Below are 25695 nucleotides of genomic sequence, written 5' to 3' on the forward strand. Positions count from 1 at the left end.
ACAATACTATGAGCTAGCAATTAACATAATGCGTGAATAACTAAAAAAAAACAAAAATTGTTTAATAATCTTTGGTACTCATCAAACAATACTATGATCTAGCAATTAACATAATGCGTGAATAACTAAAAATAAATAAAAATTGTTTAATAATCTGTGCTACTCATCAAACAATACTATGAGCTAGCAATTAACATAATGCGTAAATAACTGAAAAAAACTAAAATTGTTTAATAATCTGTGCTACTCATCAAACAATACGATGAGCTAGCAATTAACATAATGCGTGAATAACTGAAAAAAAAAATTGTTTAATAGTATAACTAATACTTCCTTTGTCCCTATGTCGTAACTAAGTTGAGACATTTTTTTTATGCACGAAAATTAAGAAATTGTGTTAAATAAATTAATTGAAAATAAAATAAAATAGAATAGAGAATAAAGTATGAGAGAGAAAGTAGAAGTGATTTGATGTTGTTTTGTAAAAAAAAAAGAATACGACTCAACTTAGTTGAAATATCCTGTAAAAGAATACAACTCAACTTAGATGGAATGAAATGTTATAAGCTAGTAAATAATTACTTAAAAAGTTAATCTATCTATCTATACATATACAAAAGGATAGTTTTGGAGAAAATAGCATAAATGTCATCATGAGTATTATAACAATATAAAAAAATAATAACATCGACATATATATCGGTTACAGTTATGTTAATTCAAACTCATTTATTCAATTCCACCGTTTTTAGTTATAACAACATATAGGAATATGAAGAATCTAAATGTGAATCAAAAAGACTTTTAATTAAATATATTCATATTACCACCCAACGATACATAAACGGGCATGTACATACACACATTCTTACCCCAAAATAAAAAAAAATGAGCATCCAATTCCCACGGCAGCCTCTTCATTCCATAATTTGAATTCCAAATGTAGATAATTGGAATTTCAGCTAGTTATAAAATTGGACACCTTCACACACTGGACACACCGACACACCCTCTAATTTCTTCAAGTTCAATTCCACATCAATTACATTATTTTTACTGAACAAAAGATTTAGAATTGAATTGAATCATTTCGAATTCAATCTCAATTCCATATGATTCGAATTCCAATTCAAATTTAATTCCTAAAGAACAAGAGCCGAAATAGCTATAAAATTATATATGGCACTATATTTTAGTTGAAGTAAATAACAAATGCCACGTCAAGGTTTATTAACCAAATATGAGTCCAATTATCCCAAAAATTACTTCATCCACTTTCCTCACACACAATGCATAAAGAAAAAAGAAAAAAGAAAAAAGAAAAAAGAAAAATGGAATAGGAATTCCACAAGTCCACAATTTTCCCCTCTCTCTCTCTTTCTCTCTCTCCACAGAATAGCTTTGTTACACAGTCGAGCTGCAAAAGAAACTGTTAATTATCAGATCAAAAACCCATTGGATTTTACTCAGCTCGCCTTCTCCTGATCTCCTCTCTTCTCTCACTACTCGCATCTCCGCCTTTCGCGGCTGCAATTTCACACTCCGTCGATTATTTCACTACTTCATTCTCCCACTCTCCTACTAAATCAACTTTGCTCCGCAATTGGCGGCCTCCGCACTTGTTCCGCTGCAATTCGCGCGGCTACTCCGCTCCCGACGCCGCGCAGTTGACTGGCACTGGACTATTTTATGAGTGTGGGTGGTGGATGGGGGGTTTCCATTTAGGGTTTGTTCTGGAAAGCGGAATCTTTTGTTTTCATGTCACGCGCCGCCGATAGGATGAGCAGCTCCGACGTCAGCAGAGTTGGTGGACCAATCGAGAGGGATATCGAACAAGTATAAATTTACTGGCTTGCTGTTGCTTTTTGCTTTCTATGACCGTTTTTAACTCTCGGATTCTTCGATTCAGCTCTAGTAATTTCTCTGCTGCTTAGTGATTTCTAGTAAATTAGGTATTGTCACATTCTAATGCATTTCGTGGTATGGTTTGGACCTTTTTTGACATCTCTTGGAACAATTGAACAAATTTTCCTTCTTATGCATATATGTGGTGTCGTATTCTGTTTTTGTAAATTTGTCTACTGCGTAATGCAAATGAAGTTACTCTATGCAGAAAATGGTTCATTCACCGCTTGTCGTGACTGGTTATTTGGTTTAACTGAGTATTTTTTTCCTAAGTAGATCACCAGACTTTTAAACTAGTATTGTTATGTGGAAGCATGCTCTTGAAGTGAGAATCAGTAAGCTATAACTATAAGAAAATTCTGAGGCTTTTCTTTGAACACTTCATTGTTTGTAAGACCCTAGCATCAACTCATGAAAAATCTATAGACTGGATTTTTAAAAATTTCTGTTAAATTCTTTAAGAGTAAATAAGTTTTCTTGATTATTTTCCTCATGTGTATGCCACACATTACGTAAATCTGACTCTTGGCAGTCCCATGATTGCTTTGCTGGCTAGTGGCCTTATCAGTTATCACCACATTGCTTTCAAAATTCAAACTATACTTATATTTGTATTTCTGGTCTGTCTCATATACATTTATAGCTCATCCAAATTAAAGATAAATTGGTTAATGTTGCCAAACATGCAAAACATGGAATGTGACTCATTAGACCAAGTTAACAGATGACGATAGTCTTTGTGTTGACCTCATTCATATCTCTCGGCCTATTTTTGTTGCAAATTGTGCAGCAGCAGTTCCTTTTCTGGGTACATGAATTAGTAGTTTAGTACTATCTTCATGTATCTGAATAGCTCATAGTGAAGTCTCAATTGATTTAATGCTTCATATGATGAAGTGATTGCTCAAATACTCCGTTCCTTAAAAATTCCTAACAACTCAAATATGTTTTTTTTTTGTTTTCTTGGTACTCAATCATCATGTTCTTCTAACGGGAATTATTCTTTTAGTTGTGGTTGCTTGAGGCTTGAAAAGTAGAACTTAGATGTGCAGATATGCTGCATTGACATTTAATTTGACCTAGGAGTTTTTCATTTCTTAGTTTAAGGAGTTGTTCTTTAGATTCCTTAGTTTCTGTATATTTAACTGGAACTATACAACATCAGTTATCTCGCTATTTCATTTCTCGTATCCAACTGGCTGCATATTTATTTTCATAAGCTTCGTAATAGACTTTGTTTCTGTGTAAACCATGCTGGCTATGCTAATCTTTTGAAATATGCTGAATTTTTTGCAGGCTATCACAGCTCTAAAGAAAGGTGCATACTTACTGAAGTATGGAAGAAGAGGGAAACCAAAATTTTGTCCTTTCCGCCTGGCAAATGTAAGCCCATTGGATTCTTAAGATTTCGGCGATTGGGCTTGTCATTGACACTTTATTTTGTGACTTTACAATTTGTTGCAAATGCAATTATTTTCAATAGTCTTCAGTTTTTTTATTTATATATTTTACTCTCTTTAAATATAATAGTAATAAGTTTTTTAAGGTTCATGAATCCATGTGTATTTTTTTATGGTTGTGTACTTCAAGGCCAACTATACACTGTAGCAATTGATTGATATCCCAGTTTGCCACACAGTCTCTTGACTTATATCATGCATGAAATATTGATGTGTGAAAGTGAACATTGATTTATGATTGTTTTTACTGGTATAATTTGATATACTAGCAATAACTTAGAAAGGAAAAAAAATTACTAAGAAACAAAATGAAATAATAATAGAAGAAGGGAACAAAGCAATATGTTATGATCGTGGAACCTTTATGTCCATTTTATGATTTTGTAATTTTTATGCCGTGTATTTACTATCTTAGATTAAGCCTCAAATTTCATTGTCGATTCATGTGATCAAAACTAAAGTATAGGCAGTAGGCTGATAAATAACTCCTTTATAAGTGATGCATGATGTTCTGATCTCCTATTTCTTCCTCTAGTAAGGGAGCTGGAATGGACGGCTAGGGCTTTAGTTTTGTTTTTAGACTTGATTTGGATGGTGAAAGAAGCACTTTATCGCAAACTTTTATTACCTTTATATCAATGCAAGTTTTGATAAGCCTTCTTACAGTCTTGGAAGGTTCTTTTCATTTGTGTAATCTGATGAGCACAATCAAATATGAGCATACGATAGCCTGATCCTCAGAAGTGTTGATCACATTTGGCTTGGTTGTTGAACCCTGGCACAATATTTTATTATATAAATAATGGTTTGGCTGTTTATAATTACTCCACTTGTAACGTGCTATTTGTGTTCCGGCATTTCTCGATGACACTGGAAACATTTAACTCGTGCATCTGTTTTATTTCAGGATGAATCTGTCCTCATATGGTTTTCGGGGAAAGAGGAGAAACACCTTAAACTTAGTCATGTCTCCAGAATTATATCAGGACAACGGACTGTTAGTTTCCTATTGGACACCTATTCAATGATTATGCACAATAACATTTCATGTTATACCTATGATTTACTTTTATGGTTCATCATGTCATTTAGCCCCTGCAGACTCATATGCCAAATAATGCTGCAAATCTGACACGACCACAGGATACTCTAGTCTGTGGTCCCTCAGCCTGTTAGAGTTAAAACAGATCTTTGGGACTAGTGAATATTGTCTTTAAAGTATTGATGTAGTAGACTTTTAGGACTATTTCTCATTGCTGGGCTAATCAAACCTTTCCTTTTTCTTAGTTATATTTGGGGTACCCTTATGTATCTTTTAGAGATAAAGTGACAAACTGTATCATTTAATCTTGAACTTAGTCTTTGGAGATTTATGCTATCTCAGTATGAAGTTATTCTTTGATTTGTGTAGAGTGTGCTCAGTTAATTTGTGGAATCATGGTCCTGTTATAGATCTCTGGCTACATGCTTGAATCGCCTTTCTTTTATTCTGACTATTTGTCTCCTGTTGCAGCCAATTTTTCAAAGGTACCCACGACCTGAGAAAGAATATCAATCCTTTTCTCTTATATACAATGACAGATCACTTGATTTGGTAAGATTCTGTTTGCGATCCCCATGTTCTTTTTAAAATACTATATTTGGGCCATCAATCTTTCACTGATAATTTAATTTGGACTTTGTCCTCTTCTTTTGTAGATATGCAAGGACAAGGAGGAAGCTGAAGTCTGGTTTAGTGGCCTTAAGGCATTGATCTCACGAGGTCACCAGCGTAAGTGGAGAACAGAATCCAGGAGTGATGGAATCTCTTCTGGAGCTACTAGTCCTAGAACATACACTAGAAGAAGTTCGCCGCTGCACTCTCCCTTTGATAGTGGTGATATCTTGCAGAAGGTGTAGTGTTTTTACTATAACCTTATTCCATCCTCTTTTCTGAATTATGGGCTAGGCATCTGTATGCTCTTCACTTTCTTTTTTCCCTTCCCTTTTTGCCCTTTTAAAAGGAAACTTTTGCAACTTGAAATCTTAGCAGGATGGTGGTGATCAACTTCGTCTCCACAGCCCTTATGAGAGTCCTCCAAAAAATGGTCTGGATAAGGTATTTTCCGATGCCATAATGTATGCTATGCCTCCAAAGGGTTTCTTCCCCTCAGATTCTGCTAGTGCTTCGGTGCATTCTGTGTCTTCTGGAGGCTCTGATGGCATACATGGTCACATGAAAGGAATTGGGGTGGACGCCTTCCGTGTGAGCCTTTCTAGTGCTGTAAGCTCATCAAGTCAAGGTTCTGGTCATGATGATGGTGACGCCCTGGGTGATGTTTTTATTTGGGGAGAAGGCACCGGGGATGGAGTTATTGGCGGTGGACCACACAGAGTTGGGAGTAGTCTTGTAGCGAAAATGGATGCATTATTGCCCAAGGCGTTGGAGTCTGCAGTTGTATTAGATGTTCAGAACATAGCTTGTGGTGGACGACATGCTGCCATTGTGACCAAGCAGGGAGAGATATTCTCTTGGGGTGAGGAATTAGGAGGCAGGCTTGGCCACGGTGTAGATGCTGATGTCTTGCATCCGAAGCTAATTGATGGGCTCAGCAATACAAATATTGAGCTTGTTGCATGTGGTGAATATCATTCTTGTGCTGTTACACTTTCAGGAGATTTGTACACTTGGGGTGATGGTCATTTCGGCCTTCTAGGTCATGGAAATGAAGTTAGCCATTGGGTGCCAAAAAGAGTAAATGGGCCACTGGAGGGAATACATGTTTCTTCAATCTCATGTGGGCCTTGGCATACAGCTGTTGTGACTTCTGCTGGGCAGTTGTTTACTTTCGGTGATGGAACTTTTGCGGTTCTTGGTCATGGAGATCGTGCAAGTATCTCAAAGCCGCGAGAAGTGGAATCTCTTAAGGGTCTACGCACTGTAAGAGCAGCATGTGGTGTTTGGCATACTGCTGCAGTTGTTGAAGTTATGGTTGGAAGCTCAAGTTCCAGTAACTGTTCTTCAGGAAAGCTTTTTACATGGGGAGATGGAGACAAAGGTCGACTTGGACATGGTGATAAGGAATCAAAACTTGTTCCTACCTGTGTTGCTGCTCTTGTAGAACCAAATTTTTGCCAAGTTGCTTGTGGGCACAGTATGACTGTGGCTCTTACAACCTCAGGACATGTATATGCCATGGGGAGTCCAGTTTATGGACAGCTGGGAAACCCTCAAGCTGATGGGAAGCTCCCATGTCGTGTTGAGGGAAGACTCGGGAAGAGTTTTGTTGAGGAGATAGCTTGTGGTGCTTATCACGTGGCTGTGTTGACCTCAAGAACTGAAGTTTATACATGGGGAAAGGGAGCAAACGGTAGGTTGGGTCATGGGGATACAAACGACCAAAATTTTCCAACTCTGGTTGAAGCTCTGAAAGACAAGCAAGTAAAGAGTATTGCTTGTGGTACTAATTTCACTGCAGCTATCTGCCTTCATAAATGGGTCTCAGGAGTCGATCAGTCCATGTGTTCTGGCTGCCGCCTGCCATTTAACTTCAAAAGGAAGCGTCACAACTGTTACAACTGTGGCCTTGTTTTTTGTCATTCATGCAGCAGCAAGAAGTCACTCAGGGCTTCTATGGCACCAAATCCAAATAAACCGTATCGTGTTTGTGATAATTGCTTCAGTAAATTGAGAAAGGCTATTGAAATTGATACTTCATCTCAGTCATCAATAAGTAGAAGAGCAAGTATGAATCAGGGAATAAACGATACAAAAGATAAAGATGAGAAATTGGATACAAGATCCCGCCCCAATCTAGCTAGGTTTGCTTCTATGGAACCTTTGAAACAAGGGGAGAGTCTATCCTCTAAAAGAAACAAAAAGCTTGAATTCAATAGCAGTCGTGTATCACCAATCCCAAATGGAAACTCCCAGTGGGGGGCTCTTAATATCTCAAAATCTTTCAATCCTGTTTTCGGTTCATCCAAAAAATTCTTCTCAGCTTCAGTTCCTGGTTCGAGGATTGTTTCTCGAGCAACATCACCAATATCACGACGTGCCAGTCCTCCTCGCTCTACCACACCAACCCCTACACTAGGAGGCCTTACATCACCTAAGATTGTTCTGGATGAGGCAAAGACAAATAATGATAACCTCAGCCAAGAAGTTATCAAATTAAGAGCACAGGTAACTTCTATGCAATTGGTTCCATGTTATTGCTACTTCTTTTTACGTATACTTCTTTGTGGTGCTCATTACATGCACCTTTTCGTGTTTATCTCATCACATTAAACTCTTCTGTGGGTTGGAGATGAACCTATGGGTTACAGGGTGGATAAGTTTTTCATCTTACCTTAATAAGCTAAAGTGCACAGCCTCACTCTCTCCGGTTATCTTAGATAAGTGATGGTGCTGAATAGGAGGCCCATTACTAAACTGAGACTTACATACTGCAATCTTGTCAGTGTCTCTCTTGGTTAATGTTTATGTGGACAAACTTCACTTTTCTCTGAAATCACTAACGTGTATTCTACTTTCTACATTAATTAATTTATAGTCCATGGAGATTGATGGAGATCGCTTTTACTCGTATTGAACAGGGCATACACCCTGAATATTGATGGATTTTCTTCAATAATTCATTTTTTTTCTAGTGTTCTGCTGCAACTGCTATAATTGAAGTTCATTTTTGAAATTATTGTTCCGAGGAACGTGTTACTACTTCTTTACCTCCACAACATAGATGTTTCCATTGCTTTCTCCTTTAGTGGATAAGCAAAGCTCATTTGAATGATTTCTGCTTTTTATTCTTGCGATCAAGGAAAGTTATTTCTTTCTTTTAGGTGGGTATGCTCTCAGTTAAATATATTGTGGTGCTCTAGTTAATGTGCAGCTGCCAGATATTAAAGCTTTCATGTATATTGACTATATAGCCCTCTCAGTCTCAGATAGTATTCAAATATTTTTCTGTGCAGGTAGAAAGTCTCACTCGGAAGGCTCAACTTCAGGAAGTAGAACTAGAAAGAACAACTACACAGCTGAAGGAGGCAATAGCAATTGCAGGGGAAGAGACTGCGAAGTGCAAAGCTGCAAAAGAAGTCATAAAATCACTTACTGCTCAAGTAAGAAAAATAATTGTGTATAAAATTCTAGATAACAATTTACATGTTTGCTGGTATGTATTTTCTGTAAGAAATTGCATCTGTTTCCTTTTTTTGATATGTGGTTCTTACATCCTTTGTACACTACTAATTAATGTGAGGGGGATACCCAAATGTTTCGGCAGATGGCATGACATATCAGGAACAAACAATCCTAGTAGTATTTTTAATATGAAGTTCCATAGGTTTTCATAGCTGTTCATATATATAATATACATGTATATTGGCTTTCACAGATCTGAATCCCACATATGCAAGAACACTATAACTGCTATTACCTCACTCTATTACATTGTTCCTTTATACTTTCAGCCCTCACACTCGTACATTGCCACCTGGAAGAACTACATACCTCTCTGTTGCCCTCTCTGCTCTTATCTAACTGTGGGTCAAGATCCAGACTTCCAACTCCCATTTAGCTTGTAGCAAGATACATTACCATATTGCTTGAAGAAATATTCTCACTTTAAATTAGTATAGATCCCTGATCCAAAGTTGCCCATCACTGCTAGATGGATGAAAGTCTGGTTTCTTTAACTATTCTAAAATGGTGTTTGAAGTTCTCATTGATAATAAATGGTCTAGGAGCTAATGGGAATATTTGCTTTATTGCTCTCTTCAAATTTTCTTTTCATACCTGTTACTATGAGCTTTATGCTTTGCTATAAATTTATTTATATTGACATTGTATAAAATGGGAAAAACAAGGGGAATGAAGAGTACAAGAGAACTATACTAGGATGCTGCTAGAATAACTTCTTTGACTGATTTGTGTAGTTTTCTTAGTTGATTGTATTTTCTTTCATGCAGCTGAAGGAAATGGCTGAAAGACTTCCTGTGGGTTCTACCAGAAGCAGCAAATCTCCGCCCTTCATTCCTCTTGTTGCCCCTTCAATACCTAATGATGTTTTAAATGCCTCCATCGATCGAGTGAATGGTCAAACGAATTTCTTGGATCAGGAGTCAAATGAGCCAAACAACCCATTGCTGACAAATGGGTCTAGTACTGCAAGTAATCGCAGTTTGGGTCACAGCAGACCTGCACATACAGATGTAACAAGAAATGGTAATAGAACAAAAGAAAGTGATACTCGTAGCGAAAATGAGTGGGTTGAGCAAGATGAACAAGGTGTTTATATCACTCTTACCTCCTTACCTGGAGGGCTCAAAGATCTGAAGCGAGTTCGTTTCAGGTATGTTGCATTCAGCCATACAAGACCTTCTATGTTAACGTTTACTAATATGTCCGGTATAACTGCACAGTCATTTTTGTAGCGAAGTGACACCATTTTTTATTTTTGCATGTCATTGCCCCATTGTGTTTGTTAAGGCCTCTGCTTATGGCCCATGATTTTAATTGTATAGTAGTAGTTTTGAGTTTAATATCCTTTGGTTTTTGGTTATAGTAGTAATTATAAATTGTGTCAGTGTCTGTTATTTGAAGAAGTGAAATGATTAGTTTAGGCTAATAAGTTGAAAAATACAAAGCTTGGGGAAATTCTTCTTGATTATGAAAATGTTTGAATGCAGCCGGAAGCGATTTAGTGAGAAGCAAGCGGAAACATGGTGGGCAGAGAACCGGGCAAGAGTATACGAACGATACAATGTGCGGATGGTTGACAAGTCAAGTGTTGGCATAGCTAGTGAGGACTTGGGACATTAACAATGCACCTTGTGTATGTATATGGATTTTTTTCTCTTTTTGCTGTTGTCGGTTCTGCCCTCAGTCTCTTGCTTCAGGTACAAGAGTTATAGTGATGTTTGGAGGGTGGGGGAGGAAAGCTGTCTAATCTTGGTGTCTTGGTTTTATCTCTTCTTCTTTTTTAGGGGGTTTTAACCTCTTCTAATATTCTTCTTGATGTTGACAGTGGTTTATCAATTTTTTCCCCAGAAGAGCGTTGCGTGGGGTTTGACGTTTGAGGGTGAGAAATTTGTAAATTCTTGGTAGGGTGATGGCTCTATTTGTGAGCACTTATTTCCCTTCCCTTCCCATGTATATTCTATTAACCAAATTCCTATCTACACAATCATTTCTACTGCTATTTCTCTTCTCTATTATGTATCTCTTCTGTTTGTTTTTACTGTTTCTTTGAGTTTTACTTTGATCATGTCTTACTTGATTTGTGTCACAAGAAGATTGCAGTTGAATTTTGCCCACATCTCTCTCGAACTTTTTGATGACATCACTATTATCAAACTGAAAACTAGAAAAAGTTGGATGTCAGAAAGAAAGGTTTGATAACAGCTTGATGGGAAAGACGGTTAAAATTGCATCACAAAGGTATAATCTTTGACCAATTCTATGAACATAATAATCTTTTCACGATTAACACTTGGAAACTATCATAATTTTACACTGAAATAGAATTTTGGTTCATGAAAGGGGTAAATATTACTCCCTCTTGTTCACTTTCATTTTTTTCACCATAAATGATAAGTAGGTCGTACATTTCAGTAACTTATTCTACTCACATTTTATTATAAATCTAATATATAAAAGTGAGATTCATATTCGACTAATTTTTTCAATTCACTTTTCTTTACATTTTTAAAAATCCGAAACCGAAGTGAACAATTAATGAGAGACGTGGGAGTACTAGTATTGAGCTAAGGCCTATCTTTACTATAAAAAATTAGGGGTAACAAATTATGCATGATGGGTCGTCCCAGTGACAGAGTTAAGAAATTATCTTCGGATGGGCAAAAATATATAAGGGGAAATGGAACTCTCAACCCGAACACGACACACACCAGACATGAACTCGTTATCGACATGGCACGATAGCAACACTATAATTCCTGAACCTGATCTACACGATAAAAATTCAATTTAAACCTGATTAACAAGAACATATAAAATAAAATCAAAGCATGCATTTTTTTTAATAATCAAATAATATTATTATTTTTGTAACGGGTTACCTGAACCCAATGGAACCCAAATTGAATCCAACTCAAAATTATCGGGTTCCTAACACGATAAAGACAAGAACCCAATAAGTCTCGATCTAAATCCATTAATTTGATGCGTAGTTGTATGAATTTTTGTATCGGTTACGAAATTGTGAGCTCTATACAAACTCCTCTGGCCAACTTTGGACATGCTATTTTTCGTATGGGCCAGGCCCAGCGAAGATCAATCCATAACCATTTCAATGGCATCATCCTTCCCGCCCATTCCTCCTCTCTCTCACGCGATTTTCATCGAATTCATTCCAGAAACATCAGGTGCACTTTCGCGTTTCGATTTTCATCTCTCGACTAATCAACTTCTTTACTGTTTGTTTTAATTTAGTTGTTTTGGATTTTGACCTCTAAATCAGCACAAATGCCCTTGGGAGTTTTACTGATTTATTTTGAAGCTGCGACCTATCTCTCTCAACTGAATTTTCATAGATCATTTCATTGTGAGTGTGGAATTAGATTAGCAAACGAAGGAATTCAAAAGGCTGTGATTTTTCGTGCTGTAAAAAGAATGGAGAAATTGGATCAAGCCGAGATTTCCTTCCACGATATGATTTTCACTCTGTTGAGATTTCCTTTTTCTATGCTATGCTCCTGATTTCGTGTTTAAAGGCTTTTCATATTCATAATTTTGAATTGTGAGAGGTTAACAATGTTATCTAACATTCTGATGTTTCTTGTCAGATTGATTTGTGTATGTTTTTTCATTTAATAATATTTTGTGTGTTTGCAGTGTGTTGAAGAAATATGGAAAGGCCTCTCACTCTAAAACCGTTGAGCATCCAAGATGAAAATTCTGTCATCCACCGTAAAAGTAATAATACTTCATCTTCTATACTACCTTGCTTTTACCTCATTGCATATTTGGCCTATTTTAATTGTAGGATCCGCTTTGCTTAATTTCTAGCACACTCGATGCTTCATAAGCGATAGAAACTTTATTCGGTATACTCCTTATGTAAACTATACTGATTTCATTTTGTAGAAGTCACTACTGATGGCAAATCGAAGACATCCATACCATTGCCAAAGAAGGGTGGATTTGCACGCGAGAGTCGTAAAGCTCTGAATGACATTACTAATAAGTCGTCTATTCATCGTGAGACAACCTCACAGAGTAAAAAGTCTGGAAAGAAGCAGTTTAAAGTTGCTGAAATTGGATTTTCAAATCAGAAAGTTTTTGAGTGTGAGGCACTGTCCAAGAAAAAGATTTCGGTTAATGAGAATCTTAACATTGAGGAAGAAGGTTTCTTGCACGACCACAGGAAGTGCATTGATGCACAAAAAGCTACTTCAGCAGCATCAGAGCTTAATTTCTTGGACACAGTTCTTCCTGGACATGGTAACCTGTTCAAACTCATAATACTTGGTTATATGTCAATGTCAATGTCACTTTCACTTCATCTTTTATCTTGGTTAGATATGATATAACACAAACCTAAAAGGTTCAAAACTTTAATGCTTGTATGTTCCTTTCTTGTTCAAAGCCTGTATTGTAGTTATGTGTGATTCTTCAAAGCATGTCAACTTGAAAGCTACTATTCAATGGCTATTCATCAATAACAGTAGTAAAATTGTCTCTATTGAGGAGACATGTCCTCTTAGATATTACTTCTTCAAAGACAAAAATACAATATCTTGTTTCCCTCATTTCTGGCCGTTCATCCGGAGGTAATGACAGCATTTTGCACCTAAATGATCTTTGAATAAGTTCTCAAATCCAAGTGCATCTATTCTCAAAGTGCTAGTATTTTTTTGGAGGTGGTACATGTCATATTTTTTGCTTAATGTCATAGCACTACGATCTCAAGCCATACCAATCCTGTGAAGTTCTGCACATTCATTGATTTCCTGGCCTTTTTTCTGTTGGGTGAGATGATGCAGGCTCGACAGACGTGATAATGGAACAGACAAAGGTATGCACTTTGCTGTGATTCGGTTGCATTAAGCATATATAGGAACTGGGTAGACAGATGTTGAGATATGTCATGCTTATATCTTCTTGTAGGGTGATCGAGATCCTGACAACTGCAATCCCAAACTGGAAGAGTTATCAATGCTAGAGTTTTCTGATTGGTTCAAGCCTTGTTGGAAGTCTCCTCCTTCACCACTTTATCAGGAGTGTCCTCTGCCCTCTCCGTCTGTATTAGAGTTTGAGGCAGTCGAATTAGAGCTCAAGGAAGGCGATGACGATGATATCTAAGAGTGTGGTAACATGAAATGCATTTTGCCTAAGGACATATGGATTATGTAGCATGTTTGATAGAAAATCAAACTTACTGTCGAGTAAAAAGCTGATAGTTTTGTGATCAGTTTTGCTAACTGCTAGCCTTGTAATTTGCTGGGCCAAACTGCCATTCACATTGGAGTGAAATAGTTTTGGTGTGATGAGATAAAGACTTAGATTCAATGCTTGTGTACTCGTGGATGTTGGATTATGTAGTTAAATCAAGTCAAAATAATTGACATTGGAGTATATTATAATCCTTGCAATTTGCTTCATAAGTTTGACTCTGCTCTTTCGTTTTGCAATTGTGAGTTGGTATACTTTTTATGCTTTCACAAGAAAACTACATCCCAAAAAATACAGAATATAAACCACAAACCAAAAAAATACAGAACATAAATATAAGCACTGGGTTTGTCATAATTCAAATGACAATAAAATGTTATAAACGTGCAGGTTATTCATACTAAAAACAAAAGGAAATTCATGAAAAGAAAACATTAACTTAGGCAGAAAAAAAGACCAAGAAATCTAGGCTAAGATGAAATATATCATCTATACCCGGTGACGGGATGTGTCCAGACACAGTTCTCCAAACCCAAGTGCTTACTTATTTAACAAATGAGCCCTAATAAGATTTGCCACAGTGTATTAAGCTTCCAGCTCCAAGGAAAAGACCAAAAACAGCAGCACTACCCACCGTTGTCTGCCCAATGTACCGTACTTTTAGAAGACCCGGAACCTGCATTTTCAGATTATCAAAATCTCCCATTAAAGTCGGTCAAGAAACAGTAGTCACCTTTTACTCATTTATCAGCATATTTCTCTAGAAATACACGCTGGATAACGTAAATAAATATATTCACATCTCCAGTAGCATTCAGTATGGTGTGTTAAACCTTGAAGGCAGAGACTAATATCTGAAAGATGATCATGGTGACAGAGAAAGCCAACTAAAATGGCTGACCTAATAATCTGGTGAAACATAAAAGGAGTAAAAAATTATTGCACACATATAATACAAATAAGAACATTATTGCACTATTAATACCAAAGGAACTACATAGCATATTTCAAAAGAAACTTTAATGAACTCAATATCTGGCATTATCAATAGGGTAACTCTCTCCAAAACCTCCATCTCAGAAAGTATTCAATCTTTTATGTATCAAAGGATGGATTAACAATTTTTTAAAGTGTATTAACAAATAAGAAGTACTATAAATAATCCAAAACCATCTTTCCATTCAGCAGGATGTTTGGCCCCTCTATTGCATAGAAGTAAATAAACAGGAACCAATAACAAAGGATATACGGACTACAATTAACTCAAAAGAAAATAACATGCCATGGTTCCCAATGTCACATACTCCATATAAGAGCAGCAATGCAACTTAACTGGTTCCATGAATTCTTTTCTCTCTAATTTACTGTTTCTTATACAGTTCCTGCTTTTCCAAACCCTAGTTACTTAGTAGATTAAATGGAAAACAAAAACAGACAGCCTAACGATTTTGTCTCCAGATCTCTTTAACGGATTTCAACCATCATCAAGCATCAAAATATCATATGATTCAGGTATTCAAAAAGGTAATGTTTATACATTTATAGATGCTGACTACAACAAAGGATAGACAAAAATAGCATCATCAAAGCTCAGTCATCGGTTTTCTCTTAAAATCCCATCCAGCACGCAAACAACATTAAGATACGCGCCAATTTAATACTATAAGTAGTTCAATTTGGATTGATACTTGATCCAAAAAATTGTAAATGACATAGACCAAACTCCCTCTGTTGCTCAAGATAAGGAAAGCTTTATCTAAAAGGGCATGAATTTTGTGGTTTTAAAAAGCAGAAGGCAGAGGGAAAAAATCACCTTAGATCTTATAGCATCATAAGTTCCATAAACAGCACCTGCAGATGATAACATTACCATCAGTTGATGAATACAAACATTCAGATAACCAATTAAACAGGATCAAGTTGTTATAATTCATTCAATTTGGGGATAAAAACTTGTGCTGCTTCGGAAAAAGCCTAATTTAAGCTAACTCCACAGTCCTGAATTAGGTTTCAAACAAAGCATAAAACAATTAAAATTTTTAAAAGCAGGAATTGAACACATTCTCTCCATGACCTAGGCATTTGATAAACTGTAACACGATAATTAAAAACAGAGGCATATGATACTGTTTCCGTAGGGATTTAATTGGGAAAGAGAGAAAGAGATTGTTGCAAATAGGGTTATGAGAGAATTAGGGGGTCTTACCCACAGCGCCGCCGACAGCTCCTCCGATGGCGAAGCCCGCCGTAATTCGCGTCAGACAGCTATCCCTTGCCATCTCTTCTCTTCTTCGATTAATAGTGTTTTTGGTGTTGAATAAAACTTGAAGCTTCGGCTTCAGCTCTTATATAGAATTTGATTATGTTTTTACTTTTCTATCAATAAATACTATAAGGGGTGAATTACAAATTAGGTTTTATTTTTACAAATTGGTCACTGCTATATTATTCGATGAAAATTCTCACAGCAGTTAATTAATTTCAAATTTTCATTCCTGCTTTTTTAATACAAACTTTAGTATAAAGAGGTTTGGTTGGTTTTATGATTGATTGTTCATGTAGGTATTATTATAGATTAAGGAGTGCTTGGATATTAGTACTAGCATCTCATTTATGCATGATCTATTGTATTTCTTTTAAATTTGTATTACATATTATCAAATTGTTACACATCAAACTAGGGTTGCATAAAGTAAAAGCAAGAGAAAAGTAGGAAAATTATTTTACCTAAAGAGAAGTTATATCAATTCCATTATTTATAGACTAAGGACCCTAGTTAATTCGATTCTTTTTTGCAAATCCGAAAAAGAATTAACCAAGAAAACCCGGAAAGGATGAAGGATGTTTAATAATAATCCATTGTATAAAAAATAAATAGCATAACTACTAATAAAAGGGAACTAAATAAATAAAATATACCTAACGACACACATACTCTCCATATCTGTCCAGAGGGAGCGCATTTCGCTGGCCATGATAGTGCTTGTTCCTCTTCCCTTTTTTGTTCTCGTGTTCCAGCTGGGTGCCCTCGGTGTGAGTTGTAGACATGGTCTTAGTGTAACACCCCTCTTCGACCGTCTCTCCATCACGCCACACAGTACACCGTTCTGCCAATTTTGTCGGCGTAGGGTATCTCGCAATCTCCCTCGAGGTCCCTTGATACGGGTAAACCTGCATCACCGTCTCATATCGAGATCGCTGAACAGGTGGATGGGGAGCATATAACTGACTAGGCTCTGTTGGAATTCGAGACCGTCATGCACAGCACGCCGACCGTGGCAGAACCAAGGGCATATCCTCGTCGACAGACCAAACGACCGATGAAGTTCGGGGATTATGTCTCTCGATGAAGAGTAGTTCTTGTCGCAGGAAGTTAGTTATTTTAATTGCTTATTTTTGTTGATTTATTTTATTAAGAATATTGGACATACTCCCTCCGTTCCATAGTAGTGGGGACATTTCTTTTCGGCACGAAAACTAAGAAAAATTGTGATAAGTGAGTTAATAAAGGAAGAATAAAGTAGGAAATGAAATAAGGAAGAGAGTAAAGTAAATGAGAAGAAATGCGTTGACTTTTACTAAAAAGGGAAATGACTCCACTACTATGGAACGTACAAAAATGACAAAATGACTCCACTACTATGGAACGGAGGGAGTATTGTTTAATGGGTCGACCAATGCTCCTTTTTGAGTTTTCTTATTAGTTCTTTCCCGTATCGCAAAAGAGAGTCGAACCATCTAGGGTCCTTAGACTATAAACAGGGCATATTGTTAATTCATTAAGGAATATAACAATATTTACCCTATTTTCTCTGCCGTTTATTTTTCTGCAAATTACAAACCCTAGGTTTGATCGACCGGCAACTCACCGGCGACTACCTCTATCTTTATCGCCGCTCGTTGAGGGAACAAATCTCTTAACATTTGGTGCCTTCATCTCGAACAATGTCCCCCTCCTGCAGCAACAGACGTGGTTCGTGTGGAAACCCTTCCGATGACAACGACGCTACCGCTCTCGTTTCATCATGTGGTGTTGCAACTGTCGGAACCCGCGCCGCTGGACCCTATAGCGGCGACCTTGGAACATCTCTTGGCTTCCATGGCCAGATTGAGACTCAACTTGGCGTTGATCGTCGTACAACCATTCCGCAACCAAACCCTAGGCCGAATCGGGAACTTCCCTACGATTTGCCTTGAGGTTGGCGACCGGAGTCGCCCCAGTCGGGATTCGTGCCGTCTACGGCCACTATCGTATCAATACCCTCCTTGCATTTCCCTGGACTTCGTCCAGCTTATACCTCTTCTTTTCCTGGACTTCGTCCAACTTATGCCTCCAATTTTTTTTCTCCTGGACTTCGTCCAACTTATAACTCCTTTACCTGGACTTTGTCCAGCTTATACCTTCATAACCCAATTAAACCACATACAAAACCCAAAGCACTACTTACCACATTGTTTCGCAAAACATTATCTACGTTCCACAAAAAAAACAGATATCCCACTAGACTAATGTATTCCATAACCAAAACAAAATATTTTCAAACCAAATATCCATTACTAAACCATAAATCCATGAAGATTCCCTACTCATAAACCATAATCTTCGAACCACTTTCCGAAGAAGAATTTAGTCGGTCGTTCTTTCTATTGGCTCGATGCACTTTCCTGGTTAACGGTAGTCATCTTGTTGTGACTACAAGTCAGCATGGTATGCACGTACTTAATTCTCAACATCGTCAAGCTCTTCAACCCTTTATTTATGAGACCGCAATCCCAATCTTTGTCTGATTCTCCAAACTATGTCTCAATATGCCGCATCAAATACACCCCACCGTCGGTGTGGTTGTGTCTGTTTCTCCACGGCAGTATCAAGCGATGGACTGCATAGTTGCGCACTTGATCAGCTACTTTAGGAACCCTGCACTTGTCTAGGGCCTCAGCAAAGAATTCGTGCCGTTACAAAATACGACAAAATCAGAATAACACACGACAAAGAAATTAAAAGTACAAACATAACAAAAACATCGTACCAACATAGACGGTGTTGTCCCATACTTTGTACTGAAACACGTATGCGTTTCGGCAGGTGTATGGTCGATGACTTTCATTATGTTGTGAAGGAGATCGAAACATATGAGATAGTAAGACTTGTTGGTGTACACCGGGAAGAAAAACTACATCAGAAAAAACAGATGAGGTTTAGATATGACAAATGATGTACCCACATAGAATATAAGATGTTTATCTGGTTAATTTATTATGTGTACTGCATACTGCATAATGTGTACTGCATAATGCATATTGTGTAATGCATAAGAGCATCCGCAACGCTGACTCGATGCTGGCTCGGTCTCGTCTCGACGAGACGAGCCAGCATCGAGACAGCGTTACGAAGCTCGTCTCGTCTCGACGAGACGAGACATCTCGTCGCGTGACACGTGCCGGCGAGGCCGGCCTCGAGCTGGCGAGACGACGCGCGCGCCCACGTGGCGCGCGCGCTGGAGCATTGCGTGACGCCCACTCGCCGACCCGCGAGTGGGCGTCGGAATTATGACGTAATAATTTTTTTTTTATAAATTCGAAAAATTTGAATTTAATAAAAAAAAATTCAAACGGTCGAATTTTTTTTAAAAAAAATTTCTTTTATTATTCTATAAATATACTCCATACTCCATTCACCATTTTACACACAAACACTACTCTCATTCCTCTTCCATTTTACACACAAACATTACTCTCAAATTGTTGAAAAAATGTTCGGCGATGGAAACTCCAGCGGCGGCGGCTCCGGCAGGCGGCGCTCCGGCGGGTTCGACTTGAACTCGTTCGACGATTGGGCGAGCATGTACAACTGTTTGGGTACTCCCGGTTCGTCGCCGGGCACCCAAGCCTCGACCACTCCGCCGGCGTACCAAACACCACATTTTGATGTGGATGCATACTATCGTCCCCCCCCCCAGAGGTACGGGCAATCGCCGGGATTATCCCAAATTTCGGAGAACTTTTTGGCGCCTGACTGACCAATAAGTGGAGGCTCCGGCTCCGGCAAGATCGGCCTCAGGCTCGGCGTCAATGCCTAGGAGGAAGAGGAGGAAGCGGAGGAAGAGGTTGTGGGAGACGGCACCCATCAATCATACAGCCAAGACGAGACGTTGGCTCTGTACGACGCTTGGATCAGCAAACCAACAAGTGTTTTTGGCAAAAACTCACCGAAGTTTACAACGCACGAAGGCCGAAGAAGACCGTTGCCCGCAACGTGAAGATGCTCCGCAGTCATTGGGACCGATGCGACAGAGATGTCAAAAAAATTTGCGCGATATACAGGGGAGAAGAGGCGAATTATCAAAGCGGAGCCAATGGAGCCGACATTCTGAGAGCGGCGTTGCGGGTCTTCAAAGACGACATCGGTAAAGATTTCAAGCATGTCGATGTTTGGTCACAAGTTCACCACCTTGAAAGGTGGGCTGGCGGTGTCGAGTCAGGCGCGAAATGCATGAAGCACACGGCGCGTGGCCACTACTCGTCTAGTGATGGCGGCGAAGGCAACACCTCACGTGAGGGCACGCCAACCGATGATGCAGGGGGGTCTTCTTCCGGTACACGACGTCGGCCGCAAGGGAACAAGGCGGCGAAGGCGGCTAGAGCGAGGGGGAGAGGGAGGGGCCGCGGCGAATCAAGCCAGGCGGGCGAGGGCTCATGCTCCGGCACGGGCATGGGCTCGAACACCCTAATGTCCATGTACCTGGTCGCCACGATGGCTGACCTTTCAAAAATGACTCCTGCCCAAGTTTCAGCCCATATGGCCGGGATCGAGTATATGAAAGCTCAACTTGGTATAGGGAACTTGGGTGCACCGCCGACTTCGGGGGATGATGATTCGCCGGCGGAGTAGTTTTTATAGTTTAATTTAGAGTATTTTAATTATGTATTTTTTTTTTTGTTTTTTAGAATTTTAAATTATGTATTTTTTTTTATTTTTTAGGCTTTTAAATTGTAATATTTATTTTATTTAATGAAGTGTGTTTTTATTAATTGAATTTGTTGGAATTAAAAATAAAAAATGAAATTGAATGAATAGTTAAGAGATGGTTAAGAGATGGAAGGATGCAGGTGTTGTCTCTTAGTTAAGAGATGAGCTGAAAAGTACAGTGGGGCCCATGAATAGTGAAGAGATGAGACGGTTAAGAGGCGGATAAGAGACAGCTTTGCGGATGCTCTAAAGTGTAATGCATAATGTGTAATGTGTAATGTTCAAGCAAACCAAGTAATGGTACCAGGTCGTAGTTTTCCCATTTGAACTGCGGTGTTTTCAAAGTGTCATTCAGAAGGTTGGTCCAGAAGAAGTCAGACAATCTTGGACCAACACCTCCAGCCCCTTGGCCTACGAGGGGGTGATCCTGATTTACAAGGATATCAAGTATTAACACACAAAATAAATTGATAACAAAAAAAAACCTTCGGGCAGAAATATTGATTCACGAATGTCTGGGTTGAGAAAAAGAATCTGGACAATGTTTCGGGCGCTTTCAAATTCTCCATGTTGTTTAGGTATGAGGCCCATGCATCTATGATTCCATTGGACACCGACTTGTAGGGGCCGAGCGACAGAAACTCCATCTTGGGAGTCGTCACCGCGTTGTCTTGGTAAACAACAGATTCTCTGTAAATAAAGATAGGTGAAGTTAAAAAAAATAAAGATAAAACAGACGAAGAATTTGACAGACTTTATCAGCCTGAACAACTAAAGGAAGTAAGTACTGTAATTTATAAAAAAAAATTATCTACAAGTATATTGTTTTATCTAACAATTTTTTTTCTATAGATTTTTAAAGCTTGGGAAGAGATTATATTAAAATATTTTCCGGATGCAACCGATCTGGAAAATATCGATGCAACATTCAAGTTCGTAAGCTACCAATGGATAGAGCATGGATACGATCTGGGGGTAGAGGCATTAGTATATGTATATTATGCTCTTGCACGTCGACAAGCAATTGATGATAGTAAGTAGTATCATTGTAGTTTTAATATAATTTTTAGTATTAATTGTAATTTTAGTTACTATAATTTTATTTATTTATTTTCAGCTTTAGGGATGGTAGTTGGAACTCGAATGCTCAGGAGTACAGCATTAAGACGCATAGGAAAGTCTCTCGAAAACTTGCATGTGTTTGGAAGGAATATTGGAAGACCTTACATAACAGCAAGGATCATATTAGGGAACCAGAAGATCAACAATGCAAATGTTAAAAAAGGAGGCGAGCTGGAGGTCTCAAACTTCCTTTTTAAAGGTAAAAGAAAACAGAATGCCAAAAATACCAAGACTGCCAATGCCAAGTATGTAATACTCGCTTCAAAAAAACAGATGGAGCAAGAACGCCATTCTTTGCCCGAAGCTGAGATGCTCCCAAAGAATGAGAACCTTGGTGGATACATCTTTATGTGCAACAATGACACAATGGAGGAACACTTGCAGAGACAACTCTTCGGTAAGTGATTGTTGTTTGATGTTTTGGTAGTTTTATATTTTCAAATTTGAATGATGGTTAAATATTTTCTTATTATGGTGTTTTGAAATGGTTGAGATGAAATGCCGGTCGGGAGGTTATCGACCATGTATGGTCATTCCAGGTGAATCAGCTAAAAGGCTTATTGAATGATCATGAATTAGTTGTTCCAACTACTTGCATTGCTAGGCTAGTTTCTTTTGTTTCTATATAGTAATTCCTAACTTGGTAAACTTGTAAGAGTTTGGTTGGTCGGCTAGAGGGATGTTTCCTGTTCTTTCTTCATACCATTTGTTCCTATGATGATTTCAATCTCTCAAAAATATAAAATAATTGGAAATTTCTTCTGTAGGTTTGTCACGAAGATGCATTAATTCTGTGAGGGCTATAAAGCATGGCTTACCTCTATTTCTCTACAATTACACCACTCAGCGACTGCATGGTATTTTTGAGGTGAATTGCAATTTTACGTTTTAGTTCAACTGCTGCATTGCTTATGCTTCCTAGGAATAGTAGGAATCTAAGTGAACTCAATTTAAATTATATTTTTCTCAGGCAGATGGTGTTGGGGATGATAACCTTGATCCTACTGCTTGGAAAGATGAAAAGTGCAAAGGTGAATCAAGGTTCCCTGCTCAGGTGAGAATCCGTATAAGGAAACTTTGCAAGCCGCTAAAGAAAAATGCTTTTGTGCACGTATTGAAGTTTAATGCAAAAAAGTTCCGTCTTGAGCTTTCGGAACATGAGGTAAGTTTCATTCTAGTTAGTAGTAAATGTGAACTTACTTTCCTTTTCTTTATTGTGGTATTGCAGACTTCGGTTTTGATTGGTCTGTTCGAACAAGCTAGCGTGTGAGTCTTTCCTGAAGTGCCTCAGAGTCTGAAGTGACTTACTGCAAATTTACATGACTTCTAATCTGATATTGATGTGCTATTGAACATAATAGTGAGACTTGAGAACTAACTGATCTGTGAACCTTAACTTCAGTCCTTCTTTTTCCTCTATGAAGCTAGTGTTTAGTAGGTAATTACTAAATATCTTAAGTTGGAAAGCATTTGGTTCCTGTGAAAGGCCTAAAGGAAGATGAAGTAGTAAGTAAACTGGATCGTAGCATCTGAAATTTTATTCTGTCATCATCAAAGGCCTTGAAATTTAGGTGACTTTTTGTATTGTTATCTGGTTTAGACCACAATCTTAATGGAATGTGACTAAGTACCTTAAAAATAATTTATTATGTTCCTGGCTAGTGGATCTTCCTTGGAAGAATTACTACAGATATGTAATGGTAAACCTTTGCACCCTTAGCCCATCGCCCATTTATTTAGGATTCTAAGACTCTCACCATGGCTAGTTCAGCCTGTAGCTTTTTTCTTTAGCATTCAGTGTTAAAATGTTAGACATGAGTGATAGTACTATTTTGTTTGAACTAGAAGGTGTTTTTTTTTTTTGGTACAACATTCTATTGAGTCAAAGAAACCATCACCAACTCTAAAAAAATCTCTATAAATAGTCATTGTTTACATCTTGTATAATCAACCAATCAGTGAATGTCTTCTTCTCCCAAATCTCTGCAATCGAAATGGCTATGGTGAAATGCAACAAAAACCATACACCTCTTTTCCAAACACAAACTATTATCCTATCTCCTCTGCTGTCTTTGATGTAGAAGCTTGGCTATCGAACAAATCCTTGATTGTGAATGTTGACAAGGGAAAATTTATAAACTAAATGGAGTTTGCTTGCAACATTGGTCTAACACTAAATCTACTCAATGCACCACTTGAAAAATGTGCTCTAACATTGAGCCATTTGTAAAAAACCCGTACCTCTATAGACGCCAAGAGGCTTCAACTTTCTAGTGGCGCGATTATACACCATTATATCCGTCGAGTAGATTGCAAAATACACTAGCTTACCATCCGGCGAAAATTGTAACAGCTTCATACTCCCGCAACCGTTAGTATTGCGAATAGATTCTCTTGTCCATGATCCAAAGTTCATAGTCACGAGTAGAAGGGTGGTCTAAAGAACCTTTACAAGCACCTATAAAACAAAATGGGGAGCAACAATATTCAGGTAAGGGTAAAGTGGAGAAAGTTTCAGTAGTAAGGTCGAAGGCAAGGAGAACAATAAAAAAGCCCATTTATGCAAGCAGAATAAGCTATAGAGATATAATTAAACGCAAACTCATCAGTCGATGGTAATAGTATTCGCTTCCAGGAATTAGTTTTGAGTGAGTACAAGTGAATGTGATAATCTTTCACGGTTTATACAAAATGCAGCAGTTTGTAATCTTTGGATCTATGGTGAAACCCCATTCCAAATGATTGAGGTGAGATTCCACAATGGTCTCAGGGAGGATCTTATACTCTAGCGTTGTTGGGTTAAAAAGAGCATGACCCGACCCCTCTTCAGTAAGATCAAGTATACTGTTACAGCTACACCCACTGAACATACAATCATCTTCCACTTCCTCTTTACGGGAAAATGTAACATAATGTATATCTTTCGCTACCACAAAAAAACCAGGCTCAGGCAAAACAATGATGGACTACATTTTGTCTCGGTTACGCAGATATCATCATCTAACTAGTCCTTCGAATTGATCTTTGCAAACATAAATAAACATAGAATTCAATTTAATATTCAGAAATAGTACCTTGTAGGCGACTAAAAAGTTGACTTTCTTTGTCTTTGCCGATAGAAAGGATTTGTTGTCTAAAACTCATATTAAAAGGAGCCGCCTCTCTACAAATAATATTGATCACACTATTTATTTAAACAAACACAAACATGCAAGTTGGGGAAAGAAAAAAAAAATAAAACTTGTGGGAGATTAGAGCTTTGGGCCCTAAATAGGTTGAACGAACTTGAACACCAACACTAACACAGCCACTTTTAGATCGAACGCTAGCAATGTGGGAAGCCATGCTTTCTGCCAACGTAAATTAGGATTGAGAGGAATTATTTGGTGTCAAAAAAGAAAAAACGTTAATCAGTTGTGCAAAACTCAATGCATAGAGAAGACATCTCTCTTTTGAAAAATCTTCATTGGTTCAGACAAAAAGCCAATTACTTCTTTAGGCATAAATATTTGGACAAGTCCCAAGATCCCAAATTTTATAGTCATGAGACAAGTTTGACCAATCCACTCCTCCTCCTCTCACAATGCAATAGAATAATATTATAATTATGACCAATTTTAACAAGTGATGATGAATTATTTTATTGCATTGTGAGAGATGGAGTAAGAGTGGAGTATGATGAGTGGATAATGAGATCCTCTCCGCAAGTTTGAGCATCACATAATCCAACCCCAATCGAACTCATAATATTTCCCAAATTACAATTCAACAAATTAAATTCTACTCCCTCCGTCCCGCTTTAGGAGTCCCGGTTGATCAATTTTGGGCGTCCCGCTTTAGGA

General features: G+C 37.9%; 4 protein-coding genes across 8 annotated transcripts; 3 read left to right on the forward strand and 1 right to left on the reverse strand.

Moving 5' to 3' along the window:
* The first annotated feature begins 1332 nt into the window (after positions 1-1332).
* On the forward strand, positions 1333-10546 carry LOC125187569 (PH, RCC1 and FYVE domains-containing protein 1). 5 transcript variants are annotated; one of them, XR_007170625.1, is made up of 10 exons: positions 1333-1836; positions 3202-3288; positions 4273-4362; positions 4879-4959; positions 5064-5258; positions 5395-7530; positions 8319-8465; positions 9315-9697; positions 10035-10244; positions 10373-10546. XR_007170625.1 is itself a non-coding variant. In XM_048084186.1 (10 exons), exons 1-9 carry the CDS (start codon positions 1759-1761, stop codon positions 10165-10167), a joined length of 3330 nt encoding a protein of 1109 aa, XP_047940143.1. In that variant the 5' UTR covers positions 1333-1758; the 3' UTR covers positions 10168-10180; positions 10373-10546. The 5 variants fall into 5 exon arrangements, 4 of the variants coding, with proteins under 4 accessions (XP_047940143.1, XP_047940142.1, XP_047940144.1 ...); XM_048084186.1 differs by having other exon boundaries at positions 10035-10180; XM_048084185.1 differs by having other exon boundaries at positions 10035-10546.
* Positions 10547-11623: 1077 nt separating this feature from the next.
* On the forward strand, positions 11624-13967 carry LOC125190675 (protein PATRONUS 2). Its single transcript, XM_048088025.1, has 5 exons — positions 11624-11732; positions 12202-12282; positions 12454-12810; positions 13353-13384; positions 13477-13967. The coding sequence occupies exons 2-5, from the start codon at positions 12216-12218 to the stop codon at positions 13669-13671; spliced, it is 651 nt and encodes a 216-aa protein (XP_047943982.1). The 5' UTR covers positions 11624-11732; positions 12202-12215; the 3' UTR covers positions 13672-13967.
* A 124-nt stretch (positions 13968-14091) lies between these two features.
* On the reverse strand, positions 14092-16127 carry LOC125190676 (reactive oxygen species modulator 1). The gene is made up of 3 exons (XM_048088026.1): positions 15968-16127; positions 15575-15612; positions 14092-14437 (listed from the first exon to the last, which is right to left on the reverse strand). Exons 1-3 carry the CDS (start codon positions 16038-16040, stop codon positions 14324-14326), a joined length of 225 nt encoding a protein of 74 aa, XP_047943983.1. The 5' UTR covers positions 16041-16127; the 3' UTR covers positions 14092-14323.
* A 5729-nt stretch (positions 16128-21856) lies between these two features.
* LOC125189514 (B2 protein-like) lies at positions 21857-23123 on the forward strand. Its single transcript, XM_048086787.1, has 4 exons — positions 21857-22250; positions 22621-22721; positions 22824-23015; positions 23082-23123. Exons 1-4 carry the CDS (start codon positions 21857-21859, stop codon positions 23121-23123), a joined length of 729 nt encoding a protein of 242 aa, XP_047942744.1.
* The last annotated feature ends 2572 nt before the right edge of the window (positions 23124-25695 follow it).

This window comes from Salvia hispanica, chromosome 5 (assembly GCF_023119035.1).
Source record: "Salvia hispanica cultivar TCC Black 2014 chromosome 5, UniMelb_Shisp_WGS_1.0, whole genome shotgun sequence".
Lineage (NCBI taxonomy): Eukaryota > Viridiplantae > Streptophyta > Magnoliopsida > Lamiales > Lamiaceae > Salvia > Salvia hispanica.